Raw genomic sequence first — 24570 nt, 5'->3', positions numbered from 1 at the left:
TGAGTGGTTGTGACAGAGACTTTCATGGCTCATGAAGCCCAAATAGTTCGGCCTTTACAGAAAAAGTGTGCCACCTGTTGGCTTAGGAGATCGTTACTAGAAAAGGAAGGAAGGAAGGGAGGGAGGGAGGAAGGACGGAAGGAAGCAAAGAAAGAAAGAAAGGGAGGCAGACATGGGGACTGGCCTGGGATGCTAAGGGCAGGCACCTGGAGGGGGTGGGAGGACCACCGCAGTTCAAGTTCATTCATTTACCACAAACAACTGTTTTTATGCAGTTGGTACCGCTCTCCCACGTGCGCCCAGCGTCGGGACATCCTTGTGCATGGGGTTCTCAGGACCCCAAGTCTGAGATGGAGTTTAGTACAAGCGGGCTCAGGAGGGGGTGCTCTTGGGATCCGGGGGGAACCCGGGCAAGGACAGGGAAGGAGCAGGAAGGGCCGGAAGGATGAGCCCGGCTGGACTGCAGTGTCAGAAGAGACCTCGCAGACCTCGCAAAGAATTTTGAAGAGCGGCCAAAACTCCGGGGTTGCCCCTAATTAGGGCAAGGAGGCCGAGACTCTACAACCCCCCACACCAAGCAGTCGGTGGATCGAGGCCAAAACGGTAGGGTAGGACCTGGGGCAAGGCGGCTCTCTGCAGCCGGGGAGAGGCTCTGCAAACAGTCCTTCAGGGGAGGGGGCTGCCATCATCCACCGCGGTGAGCAAAAGCAGACACAGCCCCCGCCCACTGAGGAGTACCTTCTAGGCGGGGCAAGTGTTAAACCTGTAGGCAAGCAAACGCCTAGGCAGTTACAAGCCGCTGGGGAAGGTGGCGGGTGCCCTCAGAGTCAGTGTCGGCGGGGACCGAATGTAGATGGACGTGTCCTCTCAGGCTGAGGCATTTAAGCTGAGGCCCAAGGGATGAACTGGCCTCGATCAGGTGAAGAGTTGAAAGAAGAATTCGGGGGGCACCTCGGTGGCTCTGTCGGTTAAGCCTCTGGCTCTTGGTTTGGGCTCAGGTCATGATCTCGTGGTTTCGTGAGTTTGAACCCCACATCAGGCTCTGTGCTGACAGCGTGGAGCCTGCCTGGGATTTTCTCTCTCCCTCTCTTTCTGCCCCACTCATGCTGTCTCTGTCTCTCTCAAAAATGAATAAACATAAAGGAAAAAAAAAAAAAGAAGAGCTCAGGACATGCAAAGGCCCTGAGATGACATGTTAGTGTCCTTGGGCTCCTGTAATAAATTACCATATATGGGGGGGGGGCGGTTAGAACAACTGAAATGTATCTTCTCACACTTCTGGAGACTAGAGATCCAAAATGAAGGTGTCAGCAGGGCCGTGTTGTCTCTGAAGTCTTTAGGGGAGGATCCTTCCTCACCTTTTTCACCTTCTGGTGGTTGCTGGTAATTCTCGGCTGGTGGCTGCCTCCCCCAACCCCTGTCTCCCCCATCACAGAGTTCTCCCTGTGTGCGCGTGTCTTCACATGGCCTTCTCGTAAGGACACCAAGTCATTGGGGTTACGGCCCACCCTAAATCCACGATGACCTCATCTCCAGATCCTTAAATTCCATCTGTAAAGACCTAATTTTCAAATAAGATCCCACTCACAGGTCCCAAGGGCTTCTAGATATTTTGGGGAGAGATGCAGTTCAACCCATGAGAGGTGAGGACAAGGTATGCACATTTGAGAAGCAGAAAGTGGCCAGTGTGGCTGCAGCTGAGTGGGGAGCAGTGGTCAGTGGTTGGACCTCACAGGACCTGGAGGCCGGTCAGGAAACGAACTCCCTTCTCAAACCAGCCTTTTGATCCTCTGTATGTGAGACAGGGCATCTGCCCACAGTACAGCTGAAAAAATAAGAAAAGAAAGGACAACGATTCTGGTCTTACCCCCAGATCATCCTGTCTCAGGCCTCCAGGCCAGGTTCAACAGGCACTGGAATTTGGAGGCACCAGAGCCTGGGATAAGACCCCCGTGGGCATATCTTCTTAGAATGGGTTCAGTTTCCCCCAGCCACAGTCTGTGTGAGGAATGATCTGTGATTTCCATGTGCCTCCAGGTGAATCTTTACGGTTCACCGCCAAGGGCAAGAAGGGCCCCCCCACATCTCCAACGGTGGGCTCCCAGCAGGGCCAAGAGGCAGGGGGATGGGGGGGTCCTCAGCTGCCACCGGTCACAGGTGAGCTACCCGATGTCCACACGGGTGTGGCTCACACCTGGTCTCCTGTCTCAAGTTACCATGGCCTCCGGCATCCATCAAGGTTCCTCTGCAGGTTCCTGGGAATAGGGGGCTGCTTTTCTGGGGAAGGGGATTCTGGGGTGATGGGCAGTGAATGGCCAGGGCCACACTGAAACTGTCAGGTGGTGACATACAGGGTAACAGTCTCCAGCACCTCCCTTGCCGCCCTTACGGGGAATGGCCACCGGTGAGAAGGGGCCAGAGGAGCCCAGCTTGAACCTGACCTTGGTTTCTACCCTGTGATCTTGAGCTAGTGTTTCCTCCTTTGGGGGCCTCAGTTTCCCTGTGTGTCAATGGATAGAAAGGCAGTCGTCCGGGACTCGTGTAACCCTGTACAAACTAAAATCGACTGCCACTAAGCCTTTGTAAATACCGTCAAATTTTCTAGAAACCCCATGGGTGATTTATAGATGACAAAGGGAAAACCTTTACAGAAGAGGAGCCTGGCAGACGGCCCTTACCCTGCTGACGAGCGTTCCCATTACCCGCTTTGCGACAGATTGACAGCATAGCCCCAATTCAGTCGTGGGGAAATGCCAGCTGGACCTCCCCTGAGGGACAGTGTATAACATGACTGGCCTGCAGCCTTCGGAACCATCAGGGGAACGACAGGGGAAGAAACACTGATGAAATCTTGGCAGATTAAAGGAGGCTAAAGAGACGTGACAAGGGATTGCCACGTGTAACCTTGGGCTGAATCACGGACCAGGGGACAAAATGGTGGTTGAGACGCTGGCTGAAATTTGAATACGTGGTGTTAGAAAAAAAAGTATTATATCAATGCTAAACATTCCTGAATTTGATGATTGCACTGTGGTTATGGACTGGATCTGGGGGGAAGAGTCTCAGCGTGAAGGGCCATGATGATTACAACTAGTTTTGTAATAACGATAATATACGGAGAGAGGTAAGTCAAGTGGGCTGAATGTTAATCCTCAGGGAGCCCGGTGAGGACACGTGGGTGTTGACAGCCGTTACCCAATTTTATAGAAAAGACAACAGGCTCAGGGATCAGCACTTTGCTGGGGGCCACCTAGCCAGTATGTGGCCAGCGGGGATTCTTAGAAGCCCCAGCCTCAATCAAGTCCCCTGGGGAACCACACCCTAATTCTCAGAATGCTCACTGCACTTGGAATTCGTTGTCTGATGTGGGATCCCCCATGAGCACAGGGACGGCGCTTGTCTTGTTAACTGCTGTAGCCCCAGTGCCTGCACGGGAGTCACTCAGATATTTGCTGGGTTGCATTAGACTACGAGGTGTCAGGATCCCCAGAAAAGCTGCGGTTGGAAGAAACAGAGGAACGCTAGGAACGGAAAGAAGAACCTCCGCGGGGGGGGGGGGGGGGGGGGGGGGGAACTGAGGGCATTCAAATAAAGCACAGACTTGAGTTAATAATAATGTATCAATATCCGTTAGATTGTGACAAATGCACCACGCCTACGCGAACGCCCACGCGAACCGCAGGGGAACCCGGGTGCAGGGTGCGTGGGAACTCTTAATATTCTCACAACTTTTCTGCCAATCTAAAATGACCCTAAAATTAAGAGTTTACTAAATTTTTTTTAAGGATATTTTGAAAATTAAAAGGATTTGAGAGGTCGGTATTTATAGATGTGGAATAATCGCTAAGGCGTATTAGAAAGGGCTAAAAGCAAGGTGCTCAAAGGAAAAGGCTCTCTACCCATGTTGCCTCCACGTACAGGTCAGCAAACTATGTTCCGGGCCAAATTGGGTCAGCCACCCATTTCTCTATGACCGCACAGCCAAGAATGGTTTTCCCATTTTTAAGTGGTTGAAAAAAAAAAAAAAATCAAAAGACGAGTACTATTTGGGGACCCATGAAACCGATAGGAAATTCAAATGGCAGCGTCCATCAATAAAGTTTTATTGGAACAGAGCCACACACACATCCACTGATGTGGCTCCTTTCCTGTTGCGACAACCACAGGCTTGGCTGTCCCTGGAGAGACAGATGGATGAGAACTTTGGACAGTGGTTTCCTGTAGGAAGGAGAACAGACTGGATGGGGAAACAGGAGTGATGGTTGCTGGATGTATCCTTAAAAATCTAAGTCATTTACCAAAAGACATTTTGAGAAGGAAGGTGGGTTTCGCAGGGCCCCTGGGAAGGGGGTTGAGACATCTTAAGTAGAAAGGATCATGCCTGAAGGCATGTGAGGCATCCGTTGTTATTTTACTGTATAGAAGCCCTTTCCAAAGGTCGGTCTTCTCATGGTGGGGCAGGTTAGTATCAGGCAAGCAGGCGCAGAGAGACTTCTCTCTTCTGCACCTTGCTCTTTGCCCTTTCTAACACACCTTAGCGATTATTCCACATCTATAAATACCGACCTCTCAAATCCCTTTAATTTTCAAAATATCCTTAAAAAAGATTTAATAAACTCTTTTAGAATCATTTTAGATTTACAGAAAAGTTGTGAGACTATTAGAGTTCCTACACACCCTGCACCCAGGTTCCCCTGCGGGTTAGCATCCCGATGGTCCATTTGTCACAATGGAACCAAAATCGATACAATATTATTACCTAAAGGGCATGCTTTGTTTGGATGTCCTCAGCCTTTCTCTTTCTCTGTCCCAGGATCCCATGTTACATTTAGTTGTCCTGTCTCCTCAGGCTCCTCCTGGCCGGGACAGTTTCTCAGACGTCTTGACAATTTTGAGGAGTCCTGATCAGGGATTTTGTTTTTGGATGTCCCCCACTTGGGGTTTATCTGATGTCTTCTCATAATTAGACTCTTCATGTGGAGGAAATCAAGACTCCAGTCTCCTGTCCTCTCTCTATCCTGCCTCTACCAAACCCTTCCAAGTCCTTCCCGCAGCCTTTTCCCCCTGGGAAGGTAACTCCCTCACGATCCAGACACAACTTCCCACAGTCCCCAGCGCACTCATGATGGCAGCTTCCGGTAGAGCCGGCTTAGACCTACCTGATTGTTAATCCTTGAGTGTGATCAGAGAGGCCGGTCTGGTGGGGCCCAGGTGCCCCCAGATTATATTTGCTGGGAGAGAAAAGGAGGCAAGAGACAACCTGGCAAGGAAGGAGAACAGAAGATTAATAATAACGTTACAACGTGGCTGTTTATTAAATGCACGGGGATATGCAATACAACCCAGGAGCAGTCCCTCCTTCCTGGACATGTGGCGACCATATTTTCCTGGTCCAGCATTGGGACACACAGATTGGCAAAGAGCATTCCATTTCTTTTAATACCTTTGAAAGACCTTCTGATTTGTGAATTTCTTTAGGGAAGGCTACGTTTAGTTGCACATTTTAATAAAGGCAGTTCATGAAAATAATAAAATAAAAGTACATGAAGCCAGGACTGGTGGGGCAACCCACACTTGCCCTCTCATAAAAGGCTAATATCCTGGAGCTGCCTTATAAAGCCTGCTTCAGCCCCTCCTGACCAGGGTCTCTGTGTGCAGAAAACAACCCCCTAATTGTCATTTAATTAAAGAGCATTTTCACGAATATCAATAAATATCTGCTGAATAAAGTGACCCCTTAAATCATCCACTCTAGGCGTGTGAGGGTACATTTTTACATGTGTATGTGTGCTTTCCTCGGAAGGGACTACAAGAGGCGGAGAGGGCGAAATTCGACCTTCCAAGTAACCCTCTACACAAAGCAAATAAAGCCTCATGAAGGGGGTTGAATAGTGTCCCCCAAAGAGATACACTCCCATGCCCTACACTCTGGAACCTACCAATGTGACCTTAGTTGGAAGAGGGTCCTTGCAGATAGAAAGTTAAGGATCTTGACGTGAGATCATCCTGGATTTGAGATGGGCTCTAAGCCCAGTAAGAGAAAGGAGAGGGGAGTGGATTTGACACAGATGCACAGGGGAGAAGGCATTGTCAACAGGAGGCAGAGACTGGAGGGATGCCGTCACAAGTCACGGGCCACCTGGGGCCACCGGGAGCTGGACCAGGCAAGGAAGGATATTCCCCTAGAGACTACCAGGAGGGTGCAGCCCTGCCCACACCTTGATTTGGGGTCTCCTGCCTCCAGAACTGTGAAGGGATACATTTCTGTTAAGTCACCACGTTTCTGGTAATGTTACAGCACCTGTAGGAAACCAACCAACCTCAAAATCCTAGCTCTTAAGACTACTTAATACTACTTAATATGTCACAGCTCTGTGACTTTGAGCAAGCTGCCTTAATCTGGTTCCCAGCGGACTCGCCCGCAAAACAGAGATGTTTATTTCCAATGGACACGTTCTAATACTTACAAGTGACGCTCTCATAGATTCATGGTGTCTGGCAGCCTTTCTGAACCTCAGTTTCCTTATCTCTGAATGGGAGGCAAGCATCCCTAATCCTTACCGCCCCCCCCTCCTTCTTCGGGCTGTTTTAGGATTCAATAATAAAAGAAAATACAGAAGGGGGCTGAAACGACTTCCGAGTGTTCCCCAGCACTAAAGCGCCCAACCCGCCACACGCAGACCCCCCAGCCAACCAGCGCCCCCGGGCGCCTGCGGGGCCGCGGCTTTCTACCGGCGAAAACAGCCTGCGCATGCGCAGAATGCAAGCGCTCAGGCCCGCCCCTTGAGGGGTGTGACTTCCTTGGGTCGCTCCGGTTCGGCCACGCCTGCTTCCGGAGAGGGCGGGCTTACGTCTGAAACACGTGATCTTGTTCCGGCTCGCCAAAGATGGCGGCCCCCAGAGCGGGAGCGTGAAAGTTGTTGGTGAAAGACGCTGTCCACCTGCGCTGGCATCGCAACCCAGTGGGGATCGTGCGCCATGTCGCGACTGATCGTGAAGAACCTCCCGAATGGGGTGAGTGCGGGGCCTGGACTTGAGAATCTGAAATTGGGAGCAGCCAGTTGGGGGCTAGGAAGGAGGTGGCTGGGGAGAATTGAGGGGCTTCGGCCCTGGGGCAGGACTCAGGACGTATTCGAAACCCAAAAGGGCAGGATCGGTGGCAAATCCCCCATTTGACAGTTGGGAGAGGGGGACAGCGAGCGCTCAAGGTTCCACAGCCGGTCCGAGGGTACCTGACTTCCATCCCGACAACTTTTCCGGCGGAGATGCCAACACCCCACGTGGGCTGAATACTCTCTTCCACAACCCCTCTGGTCCGATCACGTTTTTTTGTTGACTTGTGACTGGGTCGGACCCTGCACTGGTATTCATCTCCCACTCGGGAAACTGTTGGAGAGGCAAATGGGGAGTATTAGGTTGAGGACCTGCGTTACAATCCTGACTCCCAACTTTAGGGCCAGTGGGCATCATTGAAGGAGACTGAGTGCGTGTGAAGGGCTTTCAACCGTTTATCCAGTAAGTAGAGAGGGGTGAGCCAGTCACACTTGTCACTGTTTCAAGAGCCCAGCACAGAACCTGGCACGTGGTAGACATTCAGTAAAAACATGTGGAACGAATAAGTGAAGAAATAGCCGGGAAGTAGGTGGTGTCAGATGCCTGGAGGCAGCGTGCCCCAGGGGTTCATCCTTACCTATTTTGCTATAACTTTTGTGGGGATGAAGAGCCCCCACACCACTGGTGTGGCTAGTAAGCTCGTTCCCAAGATACAAAATGTGCCCTTTGGATGGGATGAGACGTCTTCTGGACTCTTAACTCTAATTCCTCAGGAGGTTCTCTCCTTAGGAGTGACAACACAAAGCCATTTCGGCTTTATTGTGTGTGTGTGTGTGTGTGTGTGTGTGTGTGTGTGTGTGTAACTCCTCCCCCCCCAGCAGTTGTGGGGGACCTATGACAGGATTTTAAGAATTCAAACACTACAAAAAAAAAATTCAAACAGCGCAATGGTGTATGAAATGAGAAGCAAAATCTTTTGCTCCATCCTGCCTCTGTCTTTCTGTCCAGGAGGAATCATCTTCAGTGGTTTGTTTTTGGGACTCCTCATTGGTGTTTCTTCATGTCTAAATAGCGTGCTCTGTCCTCCATTTCGTGGTCTGTTTACCTCAGTGACTGTCTGCTGACCCTCCCCTAAGCAAGATGAGGAATTTTGATCATGTGTTTTTCCCTAACTGTCTGTTATATTATTTTTAATTCTTCCATTGTTTACCCTAAGGAGTAAACCTTCAGAATACACGTTGATGCATCCATCTGCTTTAGGCAGTGTCTCTTGGTGCCTCACGGTGATGGATGAGGACTTTAGCATAGCTACCCTCCCAACTTCCGTCTCATTGGGCTTCTTCTCTCGTTGGACTGACTCTCTTACCCTTGCTTGTCTTGTCTGATGAATGAAAGAATTCGCGAAAACCAATGGTAGCAGTAGGTGACATTTGGAGAGCTCGCTGCGTCCCAGGCGCTGCACCAGTGGCTTTCGGTAAAGTAACTCATTTATTCCTCAGCAGAGCCCTACAAGGTAGCTTCCGTTATTACGCCCATTTTAAAGGTGAAGCAACCGAACTACAGCAAAGGAGAGGGATTTCCCTGAGGTCGCACACAGCTGGTAATTCAAAGAGCAGGGATTGAATTGAGCAGTCTGCTTCTAGAAATGTGCATTCCTGACCCCTTCACCGTACTGCCTCTCTTTGCACGATAGCATACACTTTTCTTAACTCTTTCCCAACACGTATTTAGTAGTGAGTACTTGTTATGTTGCTGACATTGTAGATAGTGGGAGATAAAATTCAGCCCCCCCCCCTCCCCTCCCTTAGAGCACGAGCAGTCTAGCAGAGGAGAACAGGAGCCAGATCACTGTGACATAAGGTCAGGGATCGAAGTAGGACCCTGTGCTGTGTGAGCACAGGCGGCTTGGTTACCTGACCCACCTGAGGAGTCCGGGAGAGGCCTCCTGGGGGAGATGACTGAATTGAGAATGAGGGGTTAGCCGGGGCCTTTTGGGAAGATTGCACCCACAGGAGACGACCAGTAAAACCTCAGAGGTGGGAGTCGGGGAGGGCTTCGAGAAGTTTGGCAAGAGGTGGTACTGCAGGGGTGGGTCAGGCCGGGTCGTGGAGAATTGCGTGTTTTACCTTAGCGGTTTCTCCATGAGCCTTTGGCGTCCGAAAGTCGCCAAGAGGTTTTGGACAGAGGAATGGTGGGGTCAGACTTGCGCGTGGCTCTTCCCAGGTAGTGGGGGTGATGAATTTCACTGCCTTTTATGTATCTGAGCTGAGTCACAGACCTCGATCCTGTAGACCTTGGGTAGACCATTGGTCCTCCATGAGCTTCGTTTTCTCCTCTCTAAAAACGTGGATAATAATCCCTAACTCATAGGGTGATACGAGATTTTAATGATTACAGAGTTGTTAAGAACCTGCCTCAGAAAATGTGTTTTTCCTTCCTACTGGGCTGCCAAGGTCTCCAGTCTTTTTAATTTTAGACCTTGTATTGGCTATTTTGGGGGGTTTTTGGTGTCCCCAGTACTACATACACACAGTTCTCCCAGTCACTGCTTAAAAAACTCACTGTGGGGCGCCTGGGTGGCTCAGTCGGTTAAGCGTCCGACTTCAGCTCAGGTCATGATCTCACAGTCTGCGAGTTCAAGCCCCGCGTCGGGCTCTGTGCTGACAGCTCGGAGCCTGGAGCCTGCTTCAGATTCTGCCTCGCTCTCTCTCTGCCCCTTCCCTGCTCATGCGTTGTCTCTCTCTCTGTCAAAAATAAATAAACATTTAAAAAAAAAAATAAATAAACAAATAAATAAATAAATAAAATAAAAAAACTCACTGAATTGGATGGGTAGCCTGGCTGGAGTGAGGATGGGGGCCAGGAGCCAGTTTCTATAGTGTGGGCCCCGTGACCAAATCCTAAGAACATTAATGAATTAGTTTTCTATTGCTATTACAAGAAATTGCCACAAACGAAGTGGCTTAGACAACACACATTGGTAATCTTACAGTTTTGGAGGGCAGAGCACCTTGTTGTTTCTTTTAAATCTTATTATTAGTTAGTTTTGAGAGAGTGGGTGCATGTGGGGGAGAGGCAGAGAAAGAGGAAGAGAGAGGGAGAGAATCCCAAGCAGGCTCCACAATACCAGTGCAGAGCCTGTCGTGAGGCTCGAACCCGTGAACCGTGAGATCATGGCCTGAGCCAAAGTCGGACACCTAACCGGCTGAGCCACCCCGGTGCTGAAATCCTAAAATCAAGGTGTTGGTAGGGCCGCGTTCCTTTTGGAGACTCCCGGGGAGAATCTGTTTCCTTGCCTTTTTTAAGCTTCTCCAGGCTGCCTGCTCTCCTGGGCTTCTGGCCACCTCCTGAATGGTCAAAGCCAACAGCATGGCATCGTGCAGTCTCTTTCTGTCTCCAACATCCCATCACCTTTTCCGGCCCTGACCCTCCTGTCTCTCTCGTATAGTGGAACATGGACCTCAGATCCACCCGGATAATCCAGGAGAACTTCCCCGTCTCAGGATCCTTAATGTAATCACATCTGTGAAATGCCTTTGCCATCAGCAGTCATATACTCACGGGGCCCAGGGATTAGGATGTGGACATCGACCGTCCACCACAATGAGCAAACACATGTAACCTATACCATGTTCATTTGTTCACGCATTTATCCTGACATTTATCTTTATCAGGTGTTGGCTGTGGAGTGGCCACAGGGCTGACCTCCCGATGTGTTCGCTCTCCTTATCCTAACAGGGAATCCCAGGGCCTCGGGGTTTCCAGCCCGGTTTTGCCCCCTTGGCCCTGAGGACTCCCCTGCTCCTCCCTCACTGCGCCCCTTCCGTCCCAGATGAAGGAGGAGCGTTTCAGGCAGCTGTTTGCCTCCTTTGGCGCCCTGACCGACTGCAGCCTGAAGTTCACCAAAGACGGCAAGTTCCGTAAGTTTGGCTTCATCGGCTTCAAGTCGGAGGAAGAGGCCCGATCGGCACTGAACCATTTCAACAGGAGTTTTATCGACACGTCCCGGATCGTGGTGAGTCCACTTCCGCCTGCCCGTCGAACCTGACCCCCCTTGACCTTCCCCTCTCCGCTCCTGTCCGGAGCCTGGCTGCTTCCAGACCATGCTGCCCCGGTCCACCTCACCGGTGCTCAAACTTCCTGCGTACGAATCCCCTGGAGAGCTTTCTCCGCAGTTTCCGACTCAGCGTGGGGGCGGGGAGCGCCCACCCGATGCTGGGGGTTTAGAGAAACATCGTGCCCCTGGCCCCGTCCTCATGGGTGAATAGGCCGCTTTCAGTCCGTGTTGTCAGCGCTGTGACGGGGAAGCGCCAGGGGGCCCGGGTCCTGGCCTGGGAAGGGGTCAGGAGAGCTTCCTGGAGGAGGAGGTCCTGCCCGTGTCACTCACGTACATCTAATGAGTTGGTAAAACATCCTTAACGCTCTGGTGGGAAGAGAAAACCAGATGTTGGACAAGTGTGTATCATGAGATCCCATTCAGACAATTCGTATTTTTCAGTCTACAAGTGTGTGAAATGAAGAGAGCCACGTGGAAGGATTTTTACCAAAACGTTAATTTCTCCCTCTGGGTCATAAGGGTTAGGGTAAAAACGGGTTTTTGTTTGTTTGGTTCTTTTTTTTTTTCCACTTGTACTTTCCTCTGTTGATTTAAGTTTTATACGCTGAACACATGTCACTGCTACAGAAACAGAACTATTTTGAAAATCCCTACAAAGGGGTGTGTCAGGATGGTAGTCTGTCCCCAGGGGGCAGAGGTGGCCGCCCGGCCCTCCTGAGTGTGGCAGAAAGCGTGGCTCTCAGCTCAGGCTGGACACCAAGCACTTCCGGGCTTCCGAGCGGTCGCCCCCCTGTCTCGTCACCCCAGAGCTGTCCTCTGGGGCCAGCTGAGCTTGCCCCACGGTCATTACAGTGATCCGGGAGGCCGCTAGCTTAGCCTCGACCCCCTGCGTCAGCCACCCTGGGGGCTGGATGGCTAAGAACTCGGGCTCCAGAGCCGACCCCCTGCGCAATTAAAAATCCGTGCAGAACTTTCAACTCCCCCCAAATCTAACTACTAATAGCCTACTGTTGACCAGGAGCCCTACTGATAACAGTCAACGTGTATTTTGCATGTTATATGTGTTCTGTGCTGTAATCTTACGATAAAATAAGCTAAAAAAAAACCCAAACACATTAAGGAAATCATGAGAGAAAAGACATTCACAATGCTGTACTGTATATAGCAAAAAAAAAAAAAAAAAAAATCTGCATACAAGCGGACCCGCACGGTTCCAACTCGTATCGTCCCAGGGGCGTCTGTAGTCCCTGCCGGCCTTTGCCCGTCCTCGCTAAAGTCATCAGAATCGTTGCACTCACCCACAAGTTCCACGCGCCAGGCAGTCTGAGCCCTCTGCAGGTGGGAGCGACCCCCACCCTCCCCACTTTGAACATCGGAAAGGTTAAGTGGCTGCGACCTTCGACCTGGGTGATCGGGACAGGAGTGGAGACAGGAACTCGGGGGTTGTGGTTCAAGGATCGGTTGTGATTTGCTTCAGCCGACTCAGCCAGCAAGTGACAGCCACCTTTGTGAAAAGGCCCGGCTCCCAGGTGCCAAAGGGGAGCACCCGTGCTGGGCGGGTGGCAGTGTCCCCATCACCCTCTCTCTCCCATGCAGGTGGAGTTCTGCAAGTCGTTTGGGGACCCGACAAAGCCCCGGGCCTGGAGCAAGCATGCCCAGAAAACAAGCCAGTCTAAGAATCCCTCAAAAGGCCAAGACTCCGTCTCGACGGAACCTAAGAAAGTGCGTAGAAGGTCACTCCCACCCGCATCCCCGATGTCAGCAAGGTGGTGGCCCCTGCATGGGCTGGGCGGTGCGAGCGGGAATGGCCAGACACCCCCCCTCGGGTGGTTCCTGAAGGCGGGTGCTCCCCGGGCAATGTGTTCTGTCCCCCCTTCCCCCTCATCTGTGACCCTCACCATCTGCGACTTCTGTTTGCAGGATGACAAGACGAAAAAGGTAGCGAGTGAGCTGGAGAAGGTGAGTGTGTCCCATTGGCCGAGAGCGTGGGTGCCCTGGGTGGTGCTAGGAGGGCTGCGGCAGGCTCAGAGGGGGTGAGGCAGCCTGGCAGGCAGAGGTGGGCCTCGTCTTCCTTGCCATGTGTCTGTGGCTCCGTAGTCCTCTAGTCTGGTGAAGGGTACCACCAACTGCCCCCAGGGTCCTCAGGAGACCAGGGACGTGAGCTCGGCGAATGCTCTCATCCTCCGGGGAGGCAGGCGGGTGCGCCCTAGCTGAGCCTTCTCTGCCTGTCCCCCTTTGTCCCCGGCCCCGGTGCCACCAGCTGAAGAAAGACGCCGAGTTCCGGGAGTTCCTGTCGGTTCATCAGAAGCGGACACAGACAGCCACTTGGGCGAACGATGCCCTGGACGCCGAGCCCTCGAAAGGGAAGGGCAGGCCTGGCAGTGACTACCTGAACTTCGACTCCGACTCGGGGCAGGAGAGTGACGAGGAGGGGCCTGGGGAGGACCCGGAAGGTAAGGGCATCCGCGTGCACCCTCCCTGCCGGAGCGCGTGCCCCTGCGTGTGTCCAGACCAGCAGGGGTGTGACCTTGGGCCCCTCAGTGCCAGACACAGGAGACGACTGTGAGAGACGCTGTCCTCAAGTGGGGGTGGTTATCCCACCCAAGATGCCCTGACCGGGCCTGGTCACAGTCAGTCAAATACTTATGGGGCACCCCCTGAATGCCGGGCATTCAGGACATAGCAGTGAGCAAAAGACAGAAGAATCCTGCTCGCATGGAGCCTCCATTCCAGTGGTGGGGAGAGAAACCACAGGAGATGAAGTTCAGTGTTGACGACGTGCCTAAAGACGGGCGCCACAGAGACAAAGCAGGAAAGGGGGGAGGAGAGCTCCCGGGGAAGGCCTCTTGAGGAGGGGACCGTAGAGCGGAGGCCTGAAGGCGGTGAGGCAGGGCACCTCTGTCCTCAGCAGGGGCCCACGGCCACGTCACGGGGCCGGGGGGGGGGGGGGGGGGATGCGAGCGGGAGCAGTCGCCATCCCGAGTGGCAGTTGCTGTGGTCGTGGGTCGGGCGTCGATTTTGCTTTGAGGCGGGAGAATGACTTCCATGTGAATTTCAGGCCTGGTAAAGCTTCTGGCAACACTGGAGTCCAGACGACTCGCTGGGAGCTGGTGGGATACAGCAGGGGAGGCGCGGGAAGCGGGTCGCTGGCAGAGGGTGGCCAGGGCACAGGGCAGAGGGAAGTGCAGGAGCTCGAGGGGACCCCGCGTGGTTTGGGGTGGCTGCCGGGGAGAAGCCGGGCAGCTCACGTGGGCCCGAGGAAGAGGGTGGGTGTCCCGGGAGCATCTGGAGGCCACTCCGGGAGTGACGGTCCTGTCCGTGCTCTCAGAAGAGTCCCGCAGGCCGTAGTCGAAAGAGCAGGCTGACGAGGGCAGGGCCGGCCCGGGGAGTCGCGTGGCTCTCGACCAGCCGTGGCCCGTGAGATACCGGAACCCCCCGCAGTTCGCCCCGGTTAACGTCACGTGTCAGAGGACCCGCCGGGGCTGCCCCCGGTGGCCCTCTGCCGCCCCCGCCCCTGCTCCGCTCACTGCCCCCCCTGCTTTTCGCAGAGGAGGGTGGCCGCGAACCCAGGGCGGCCGTGCAGCAGGAACTGTCCGACATGGACTACCTGAAATCCAAGATGGTCACGTCCAAGTCGCTGTCATCCTCGGAGGAGGAGGGGAGCGAAGACGAAGCTGTCAGCTGTGCGGACGGGAGCGAGGCCGTCCGGCAAGACGGAGGGGGGCGCGCGGCTGGCCCGGAGCAGGACGCGCCGTCCAGGGACAAGAGGCCGGGGGCGGCCGGCGCTGAGGTGTGTGCGTGAGGACGTGCGCGGGCACTCGGGAGGCAGAGGGAGGACGGGGAGGGGACGTGTGCCCTCGTCCTCGCCCATGCTCGCTGCGGCCCCTTGGCTGGCGGCGGGTATCATAAAGGAAAGACCGCTCTGCGGCTCAGCCCTGCCACTTGCTCACCGTGGGTCCTAGAGCAAGCACTTCTCCCCTCCGAGTTTATTTTCTGTGGCAACGTGGAGAGGCCACCTGCCTTCCGGAGCCAAGGGGTGTTAATGAGCCGGTTGAGAGGTAGGAGCAGGTGATGCTTTATGTTTCGTAGCAGGATAGGCGGGTGTGAGCCCACGGTCGGCAATACCGATGGGATTAATTGAGTGCTTACTACATGCTGGGTACAACGCGCGCTTTGTCGTTTGTTGTGGACTCTTAGGACAGCCTTCTGGGGAGCGGGGGCGTGCAGGGATTCCTGTCCCATTTTGTAGGTGAGGAAACCGAGGCCCAGAGGAGGGAAGCGACTTGCCCAAGGTCACGGCTGGGAAGTCGTGGGGTCACGACTGCTGTGCTCTGAAGTCTACATTATAAACGTGGGTGCGACCTTCAGGGACGGCCGCCTTGTCCCCCACCAGGGCGTTCTCTCTGCTTAGGGACCCGGTGGGTCGTGTTTGGGCTCCATGCCCTCACCTCCCTATACCCCAGCCAGCTCCCTTCAAGGTGCCACATGTCCTCTCTCTTTTTCTTTCTTCATCCTTCTCCGTCCTTCATTTTCGGCCCCTTCCGATTGCACACTCCGTCCTTTTCTCCTAAAAATGTATATTCGGGACTAATGTCGAGTTCCTAGAGCTGTGGGTTCAGATCTCAGCCCCGACACAGAGTAGCCGTGGGACCCGGGGTGAGGGTGCTTCTCCTCGTCTGAAATGACACTCAGCATAGCAGTGGCCTCTGTGTCCGGTTTCCCAAACCCCTGTGCTGGTGCACCTGCTGGCCCTGGAAGTTTCAGAGATCAGGAAGATCCCCCTGGCGGTGTGGCACCCGCAGTGGGGTCTGGTCCGTCATCGCATACTTCTGTTTCTGCAGTGAAACCACAAAGGACCACTCCTGCCCTCAGGGTAAGGGTCGCCTGTAGGTTGCCTCGCATCAGCTGAGGGCAGGTTGTCCTGGCAGGTGACTTCAAGTCAGGGCAAGTTTCGTTGCCAAAGAGATTATAGAAAACCTACCTTTTTTCTGGGTGGTTTGGGTTCCGGCATTATAAAGAAGATCCCGAACCCACAATCGTCTAAGGTTGTTTTGAAGATTCAGCAGGCCAGCCGCGTTTGCAAAGTGCCTCGGACAGTGTCGGGCACAGAGCAAGCCCAGTCAATGGTAGCGACTGTCGCGGTACCTCAAGGCTCCATCCCGGGCCCTCTGCCCCTCCTTGTGGCCTGGAGCCCCTGTTAGCACGCCCTCACCTCCACGCCAGCCACACGGCACCTCCACGGCCGGCGTGATGCTTGTCAGCATCCCGCGGCTCGCCCTGGCAGCACGTGCCTCTGAGTCCTTGCCGAGGCGTCTGGAAGGGCCACCTCCTGCAGCTGTGGCAAGAAACTCACTGTGGCCCTTTCTGTTCTTGCCGTCGTTCAGGCAGACAAACCAGCAACCCAGAAGGAACCCACCACCCCCCACACCGTGAGGCTGCGGGGAGCCCCGTTCAACGTCACGGAGGTAGGTGCCGACAACGTGACGAGGGGAAGGAGCCCCTGGGAGAGCAGGGGACGGGGGTGAGGATTCCAGGACGCTGTGCTGCATGGGGACTTCAGGACCAGTTGAGGACTTGAACTGGAAGGCATTGGGGTCAAATTGAGAGCTTCCGATCTCGGGCATTGACAGGGTCAGGAAACAGAGACCGAGAAAGACCAGTTTCATCCCCTGGTTACATGGGAGACTTTCTCTGGTGAAAACGTCTGAAAAGGATGAGCTAGTAAACACTCAGGGCTTTGTGATCCATACGGTCCCTGTTGTGACTGCCCAACCCGCTGTGGCAACACAGAGACCGCCCTCGACGATAGGTACGCAAATAGGCATGGCTGTGCGCCCGAAAAACTTGACTGACAAAAACGGGCTGCCAGCCGCTTTTGGCCTGCAGGCCGTAGTGTTAGATTCTGGGTTTACACAGCAGAGAACTCTTCAGATTCCCTCCTTTATGGAAGTCACAAAAGTTTACAGTAGAAGACTTTTTTTAAGTAGCTAAATAAAGTAAAATTACTTAGAACTAGGATGAACCTATAAAATGTTCTTTTGGGGCGTCTGGGTGGCTCCGTCGGTTAAGTGGCCGACTTCGGCTCAGGTCATGATCTCACGGTCCGTGAGTTCAAGCCCTGCGTCAGGCTCTGTGCTGACAGCTCAGAGCCTGGAGCCTGCTTCTGATTCTGTGTCTCCCTCTCTCTCTGCCCCTCCCCCGTTCATGCTCTGTCTCTCTGTCTCTCTCTCAGAAACAAAATAAACATTAAAAAAGTTCAAGGGGCGCCTGGGTGGCTCAGTCGGTTAAGCATCTGACTTCAGCTCAGGTCATAATCTTGTGGTTTGTGAGTTCGAGCCCCGCGTCGGGCTCTAGGCTGACAGCTGGGAGCCTGGAGCCTGCTTCGGATTCTGTGTCTCCCTCTCTGTCTGCCCCTCCCCTGCTTATGCTGTGTCTCTGTCTCTCTCTCGCAAAAATAAACATTAAAAAAAAAAAAGGTAAATAAAATGTTCTTTAATCAAGTTGAGGGTGAGAGGAATGCTCACCAGATAGGGAGCCAGGACGCAGGGGTACTTCCTGCGGGTGTACTTCCTGCCTGTCCCAGGCAAAGCAGGACAACTTCCTACACACCCACATGCCCCCCCCCCCCCCACATATCCCTGTATCTCAGTGAGAACCACTAATAAATTCTGAGTTGATCTTAGACAGTTTTTTCTTAGTATATAAACAATGATCACCGTCTTCTAGCTTAAAAAGCATTCCTACAGTAGAAACTATTTTCAAACTTCACAATATATCAACAATATTTTTGAATGCTGAATATCCTGCAGCGTTTTGTTTTTGGTCCTAGAGAGGAAAAAAAGTGACTGTTTTTTATGTCACTAGATTTGCAAAAAGGCATCTAATGTTTACTTAATTACTATTTTCAAGTTCTTTTATGTTTATTTACTTTTTGAGTGAAAGAGAGAGCAAGCCAGGGAGGGATTGAAAAGAACACTTACATAAATGGAAAGCCACACGTTTTTAGAAAGTAAAGATACTAATTCTTGTAAAAGAGTTAAGTTCATCGGGAGGGGGCGTGGTGTAGAATATTCTGCATCCTACACCACCAGCGTCGTCGTTCACGTTGCACGTGACTTACTCTGGACGCACTGTGATATGTACTCCCCCAATCCCCAAAGGTGGGACCTGGGAGTTGTTTCCAGACTTCGCCGTTAATAATAATAATGCGGTCAGCATTCCTTGAGACCAGAGGTCAGATTTTTTTCCATAGAGGTCACAGAGTTTAGGCTTTGGGGGCCCTATGGTATCTGGACCACATTCCTTTATTTTAAATGACCCTTCAGAAATGGAAAACCACTCTTAGCTTTCAGGTCATGCAAAAGCAGGCCATGGGCAATATTTGGCCTGCGGGCCACAGTTTGCCAACCCTTGCTTCAGACAGATATCACGCAGGCGCACGCACGGGCACTTTCAAGGCTTTGATACGGAATGTCAGTTGCCCTCGGAAGCATATTGCTGGTTTACACTGTCTTCAGCAACGTATGGAAATGCCCGCTTCTGTGAACCCCGGGTGTTCACCTGTGTCAACGTGACAGGAGAAAATGGCACCCCATCCTAATTTATATTTTAAATCATTGGTGGGGCCAATCACATTTGTAATTCATCCTCTTTTACAAAGTGCCCAACCATATATATCTTTGCCCTTTTTTTTTCTTTCGAAGGGTTCCTCTGTTTTGATAGTCTGTATTTACCGATTCTTTTTTTTAATTTTTTTTTTTTCAACGTTTTTTATTTATTTTTGGGACAGAGAGAGACAGAGCATGAACGGGGGAGGGTCAGAGAGAGAGGGAGACACAGAATCGGAAACAGGCTCCAGGCTCCGAGCCATCAGCCCAGAGCCTGACGCGGGGCTCGAACCCACGGACCGCGAGATCGTGACCTGGCCGAAGTCGGACGCTTAACCGACTGTGCCACCCAGGCGCCCCTGTATTTACCGATTCTTAAAAATTAAGCTCATCCAAGTTCATCTCTGCAGTCAGTATTTGGGTCGCACTAGACTCTCTGAATTATCGGGTAATTTAGAGTCAGAATCCTTTCAATATCAAACATGCAGAGAATCATGCTTTACTTAATAAGTAAACGTGATGGGGCACCTGGGTGGCTCCGTCGGTTAAGAATCTGACTCTCAATTTCGGCTCCGGTCGTGATCTCACAGTTCGTGAGGTTGGGCTCTGTGCTGACAGTGCAGAGCCTACACTTGGGATTCTCTCTCTCCTTCTCTCTGCCCCTCCCCGGCTTGCTCTTTCTCTCTTTCTCTCAAAAAATAAGTAAACCTAAAAAAATTAAAAACCGTAAATAAGTAAACGTTAGGTGTCTTTTTGCAAAACTAATGCCATAAAAAATAGTCACTTTTTCCCTCTCTATGAACAAAAACAAAATACAGTGGAAGAAAAGATTTGTGCTTAAGCCAGAAAGAAAACCTGCCTCTAGATATTCTGATGAACATTATGTGTGTGTGTGTGTGTGTGTGTGTGTGTGTGTGTGTGTGAAGGGAGGCTTTATAGATACTCTAATGAAAGTTTTATAGGTTCTGTATAAAGGAAATGTTAAATTCCAGTGAGGGATTCTTAAAAGAATACTTAACATAAATGGAAAGCCATATATTTTTGGAAAGTAAAGATACCAATTCTTACAGAAGAATAAGTTCATCACGAGAGGGGATGGTGTAACAATAGGGAATATCCTGCAAGAATAGACCTCTGTCTACAAGATACTGAAACCTGATTGAAGCTATAGCATTTAAAACAGTTTGGTTCAAGCAAAGTTGTGGACAGATTGATGGAATACGATAGAATCCAGAAATAAACTCAAATTTATATCGGCATTTACTTTAGTGTCATGGGGGTGGTCCACATCAATGAGAAGAGAGATTTTTCTATACATAATAATAGGACAATCGGTGAGCTTTTCTGCAGAATGAAAGATGGATTCCTGCCTTACTCCTTACAGCAAGATAAATTTCAGATGTACCGAAAGCTTTAAAAAACGAGACTATGAAAGTTACAGGAGGAAGCATGGGGTGAATTTACTTATCATATTAGTATGAAACACTGCCCTCCAAGCTGTTGCAGAACTTGGTGGCCTTAAGGAAGAACATGGATTAATTGACTGCACAGCAGTTAAAACCTTCTGTAGGACGACAGATGTCATAAAGTCAAGAGATGACAGACATTCATCACCAAAGAACAGGCAGGTCTCTTTAACTTACAAATAAATAGGTTGGTATTGGGACCTGTGACCTGAAAGGAAAATGGACAAAAGGTTAGGAGGTCTTTTAAGGAAAAGAACTCATATGAGCCAGTAAAGATACTTGAGTTCACTCAGAGTTGAAGAACTACAGGTCCAATCTGGAAGATTACGTTTTGCAAACATTTTAAAAGTTCGATAATACTTTGGCAGGCTGTCGGTAGAAGTGTGCAGTGCAGCCTTTTGGAGGGCAGTTTGGAAGCGTCCGTCAAAATTAAGAAGCCACATACATTTGGCCCAGCATTTTTTTTTTTTTTTCTTAAATTTACGTCCACGTTAGTATACAGTGCAACAGTGATTTCAGGAGTAGGTTCCTTCGTGCCCCTCCCCCATTGAGCCCATCCCCCCTCCCACAGCCCCTCCAGGAACCCTCTGTTGTTCTCTGTATTTAAGAGGCTCTTCTGTTTTGTACCCCCTCCCTGGTTTTATGTTATTGTTGCTTCCCTTCCCTTGTGTTCATCTGTTTTGTCTCTTTAAGTCCTCATATGAGCGAAGTCCTAGGATTTTTGTCTTTCTCTGACTGACTAATTTCACTTAGCATAATACCCTCCAGTTCCATCCACGTAGTTGCCAATGGCAAGATTTCATTCTTTTTGATTGCTGAGTAATACTCCATTGTGTTTATATACCACATCTTTATCCATTCATCCATCGATGGACATTTTGGCTCTTTCCATCCTTTGGCTATTGTCGATAGTGCTGCTATAAACATGGGGGTGCACGTGTCCCTTCGAAACAGCACACCTGTATCCCTTGTATAAATGCCTAGTAGTGCACTTGCTGGGTCGTAGGGTAGTTCTACTTTTAGTTTTTTGAGGAACCTCCATACTGTTTTCCAGAGTGGCTGCACCAGCTTGCATTGCCACCAACAACGCAGAAGAGATCCTCTCCGCATCCTTGCCAACATCTGTTGTTGCCTGAGTCGTTAATGTTAGCCATTCTGAGAGGTGTGAGGTGGTATCTCATTGTGGTTTTGATTTGTATTTCCCTGATGATGAGTGATGTTGAGCATTTTTTCATGTGTCGGTTGGCCATCTGGATGTCTTTGGAGAAGTGTCTATTCATGTCTTTTGCCCATTTCTTCACTGGATTATTTGTTTTTTGGGTGTTGAGTTTGATAAGTTCTTTATAGATTTTGGATACTAACCCTTTATCTGGTAGGTCATTTGCAAATATCTTCTCCCAATCTGTCAGTTGCCTTTTAGTTTTGCTGATTGTTTCCTTCGCTGTGCAGAAGCTTTTTATTTTGATGAGGTCCCTATAGTTCATTTTTGCTTTTGTTTCCCTTGCCTCTGGAGACGTGTTGAGTAAGAAGTTGCTGCAGTTGAGGTTAAAGAGATTTTTGCCTGCTTTCTCCTTGAGGATTTTGATGGCTTCCTGTCTTTGAGGTCTTTCATCCATTTTGAGTTTATTTTTGTGTATCGTGTAAGAAAGCTGTCCAGGTTCATTTTTCTGCATGTTGCTGTCCAGTTTTCCCAGCACCACTTGCTGAAGAGACTGTCTTTATTCCATTGGATATTCTTTCCTGCTTTGTCAAAGATTAGTTGGCCATACGTTTATGGGTCCATTTCTGGGTTCTCTATTCTGTTCCATTGATCTGAGTGTCTGTTTTTGTGCCAGTACCATAGTGTCTTGATGATTACAGCTTGTAATACAGCTTGAAGTCCATTGGCCCAGCAATTTTAATGCTAGGAGTTTGCTGTAGGCGAACGGCTCACATACACCAAGATTTCAGTGCAAGAATGTTCACTGCAGCCTTTTCGTGTTACTATTTAATTGGTAACTTAATGCATCAATTTATGTTGTGTTATTTAGAAACGCAAAAAAAAAAAAAACACCCAAAACCAAAAACAAAAACCAGTAAACAACCTTTACACTTTGTCCTTAAAGAAGTGGTTAAGTTAGGGGTGCCTGGGTGGCTCAGTCCGACTTCAGCTCAGGTCATGATCTCACGGTTCGTGGGTTCGAGCCCCATGTCAGGCTCTGTGCGGACAGGTCAGAGCCCGGAGCCTGCTTCGGATTCTGTGTCTCCCTCTCCTGCTTGCTCTCTCTCTCTCTCAAAAATAAACATTAAAAAATAAATAAAAAAAAGAAGTGGCTAAGTTAGGGGGTCTCAGCTGGGGATGGTGTGCCCCCTCTAGGGGTCACTTGACAATATCTGGAGATGGCTTCAATTGTTGCAGCCGAGGAGGGAGCATCTGGGGGCAGAGGGCAGAGATGCTGCCAGGCATCCTGTAGTGCACAGGACAGATCACCAGGCCCCAAATTTCCGTAGTGCCCGTACTGAAAAACACAAGGTCTCGTTGACTCGCGCGAACTGGAGTTTAGTTAGCTGGTGTTAACTAAGGTGGGGCACATTGAAACAGTAGGATATGGTATGTCACTTAAAAGAATGTCCTGGTATGGAAGGTCCCCAGGATGTACCATCAAGTAAAACATGCAACATACAGAAGAGTGTAGATTGATGAATTTTTTTTTTTTCCAAGAGATAACACCTTTTTTTTTTTTTTTTTAATTTTAAATGTTTATTTTGTGGGAGGGAGAGTGCAAGCCCGGGAGAGGCAGAGAGAGAGAATCCCAAGCAGGCTGTGCACTGTCAGCACAGAGCCCAGTGCAGGGCTCAAGTCTCTGGAACTGTGAGATCGGGAGCTGAGCTGAAGTCAAAAGAGTCCGACGCTTAACCGACTGAGCCGCCCCGGTGCCCCATAAAAAGGACACACCTTCCGTCATATGCTAGATTTCTCAGTAGGCACATGAAAATGAGGAAAAAGGTTTTTGGGGGGGGAGAATTTGGTAATTTGACATTTTTAAAAATGGGGGCAGTAACAGCACACATTCCCAACTTTACTGGACTTCTTCCATTCGTCTTCTGTGCCTTGATTTTTACGGTGGCTTGCACCTTTGAAGCTTCTCTAACAGGCTTAAAAGCCAGTACACAAATGAGAATGGTTCCCCTACTTTCATTTTTAATAAAAAGCCAACAAAAGTGAGCTGGGCATTGGAAACCGGGGCCATTTTTGACTTCTTGTTTTGTACTTTTCGGCATTTGCTAATATTGTGTACATTTGTGGGCGTCTTAAGAAAATGTGTTTGGGGTGCCTGGGTGGCTCAGCTGGTTAAGTGTCCGATTTCGACTCAGGTCATGATCTTGTGGTTCATGAGTTCGAACCCCACATCAGGTTCTGTGCTGACAGCTTGGAGCCGGGAGCCTCTTCTGGATTCTCTGTCACCCTCTCTCTCGTTCTCTCTCTCTCTCTCTCAAAGATAAATAAAACATTAAAAAAAAGAAAAAAGAGAAAAAAGAAAGTGTGTTTAAATCACCTTTAGTCCAAAACAGAAAGAGTTCAGAAAATCGGGGACTGTCTACAACAGCCCTTTAAGTTTCTATGTGTCACCTTGAAGAAGTAACATGGACAGATATTTGTGCATTAATGAGAAGTGACAAAAGAGTTAATCCCAAATATGTAAAAAGAAAAAAGATCAGAAACCATGCCTGAAAATGCTGATTGGGACGTTACTACTCTACAGATATATTCATACTTTTCACTCCCAATTTTTTTTTTTTTTTTACAAACCTTTTCTAAGGTAGTTTTACGAAGGGGAAAAGATACGTATTGTTTAGAGGTGCGAGAGATGCTGAAGGGTAAGCCACTGTGGGGACCTCTCTGAATTCAGAAATTTGGCCCCCGTTTCTTGATGGGGTTGCACGTCTGTTACTGGGTCGATAAAGGAGGAAAACCTTTTCTTCTTGTAGAAGAATGTCATGGAATTCCTGGCCCCGCTGAGACCAGTGGCCATTCGAATAGTGAGAAATGCTCACGGGAACAAGACAGGTAAGGCCGGTGCCAGCTTGAGGGGGAGGCAGGCGGTATCGATGGAGGCTCGGGGCAGCTGCTGGGTTTGCGGTTTGCGGGGCCCCGTTCAGTGGACGGGCTGAAGCGCTCAGGACCAGGGCCAGCCTCCCTGGCGGCCTGGCGGGTCGTCTTAACCTGTTCCTCTTCTCTCCCCTCCCCACCTCAGCCCACACTTGCGCTCATCGGCTCACCTGTTCTGTTTAGAGAGATACCCTGGGCGTTTGGGTGGTTAAGCGTCCGACTTCGGCTCAGGTCATGATCTCACGGTTTGTGGGTTCGAGCCCTGCGTCGGGCTCTGTGCTGACAGCTCAGAGCCTG

At 50.6% G+C, this 24570-nt stretch overlaps 1 protein-coding gene and 1 long non-coding RNA gene across 6 annotated transcripts in view; one reads left to right on the top strand and one right to left on the bottom strand.

Moving 5' to 3' along the window:
- Positions 1 to 4079: 4079 nt before the first annotated feature.
- Positions 4080 to 6719, bottom strand: LOC122203735. Its single transcript, XR_006195318.1, has 3 exons — positions 6468 to 6719; positions 5160 to 5260; positions 4080 to 4218 (listed from the first exon to the last, which is right to left on the bottom strand). It is a non-coding gene; the product is annotated as an uncharacterized LOC122203735 (long non-coding RNA).
- Positions 6720 to 6861: 142 nt separating this feature from the next.
- RBM19 (RNA binding motif protein 19) overlaps positions 6862 to 24570 on the top strand; it is a 148874-nt gene continuing 131165 nt past the window's right edge. For all 5 annotated transcript variants that reach the window (XM_042909844.1, XM_042909840.1, XM_042909843.1 and 2 more), the window contains exons 1-8: positions 6862 to 7014; positions 10886 to 11068; positions 12707 to 12832; positions 13031 to 13069; positions 13371 to 13563; positions 14659 to 14900; positions 16495 to 16575; positions 24153 to 24231. In XM_042909844.1, the coding sequence (XP_042765778.1) occupies positions 6979 to 7014; positions 10886 to 11068; positions 12707 to 12832; positions 13031 to 13069; positions 13371 to 13563; positions 14659 to 14900; positions 16495 to 16575; positions 24153 to 24231 (979 nt within the window). In that variant the 5' untranslated portion in view covers positions 6862 to 6978. The remainder of the gene's footprint in view (positions 7015 to 10885; positions 11069 to 12706; positions 12833 to 13030; positions 13070 to 13370; positions 13564 to 14658; positions 14901 to 16494; positions 16576 to 24152; positions 24232 to 24570) is intronic.

This window comes from Panthera leo, chromosome D3, assembly GCF_018350215.1.
Source record: "Panthera leo isolate Ple1 chromosome D3, P.leo_Ple1_pat1.1, whole genome shotgun sequence".
Taxonomy (NCBI): domain Eukaryota; kingdom Metazoa; phylum Chordata; class Mammalia; order Carnivora; family Felidae; genus Panthera; species Panthera leo.
This window is presented reverse-complemented; position numbering and strand designations above follow the sequence as displayed.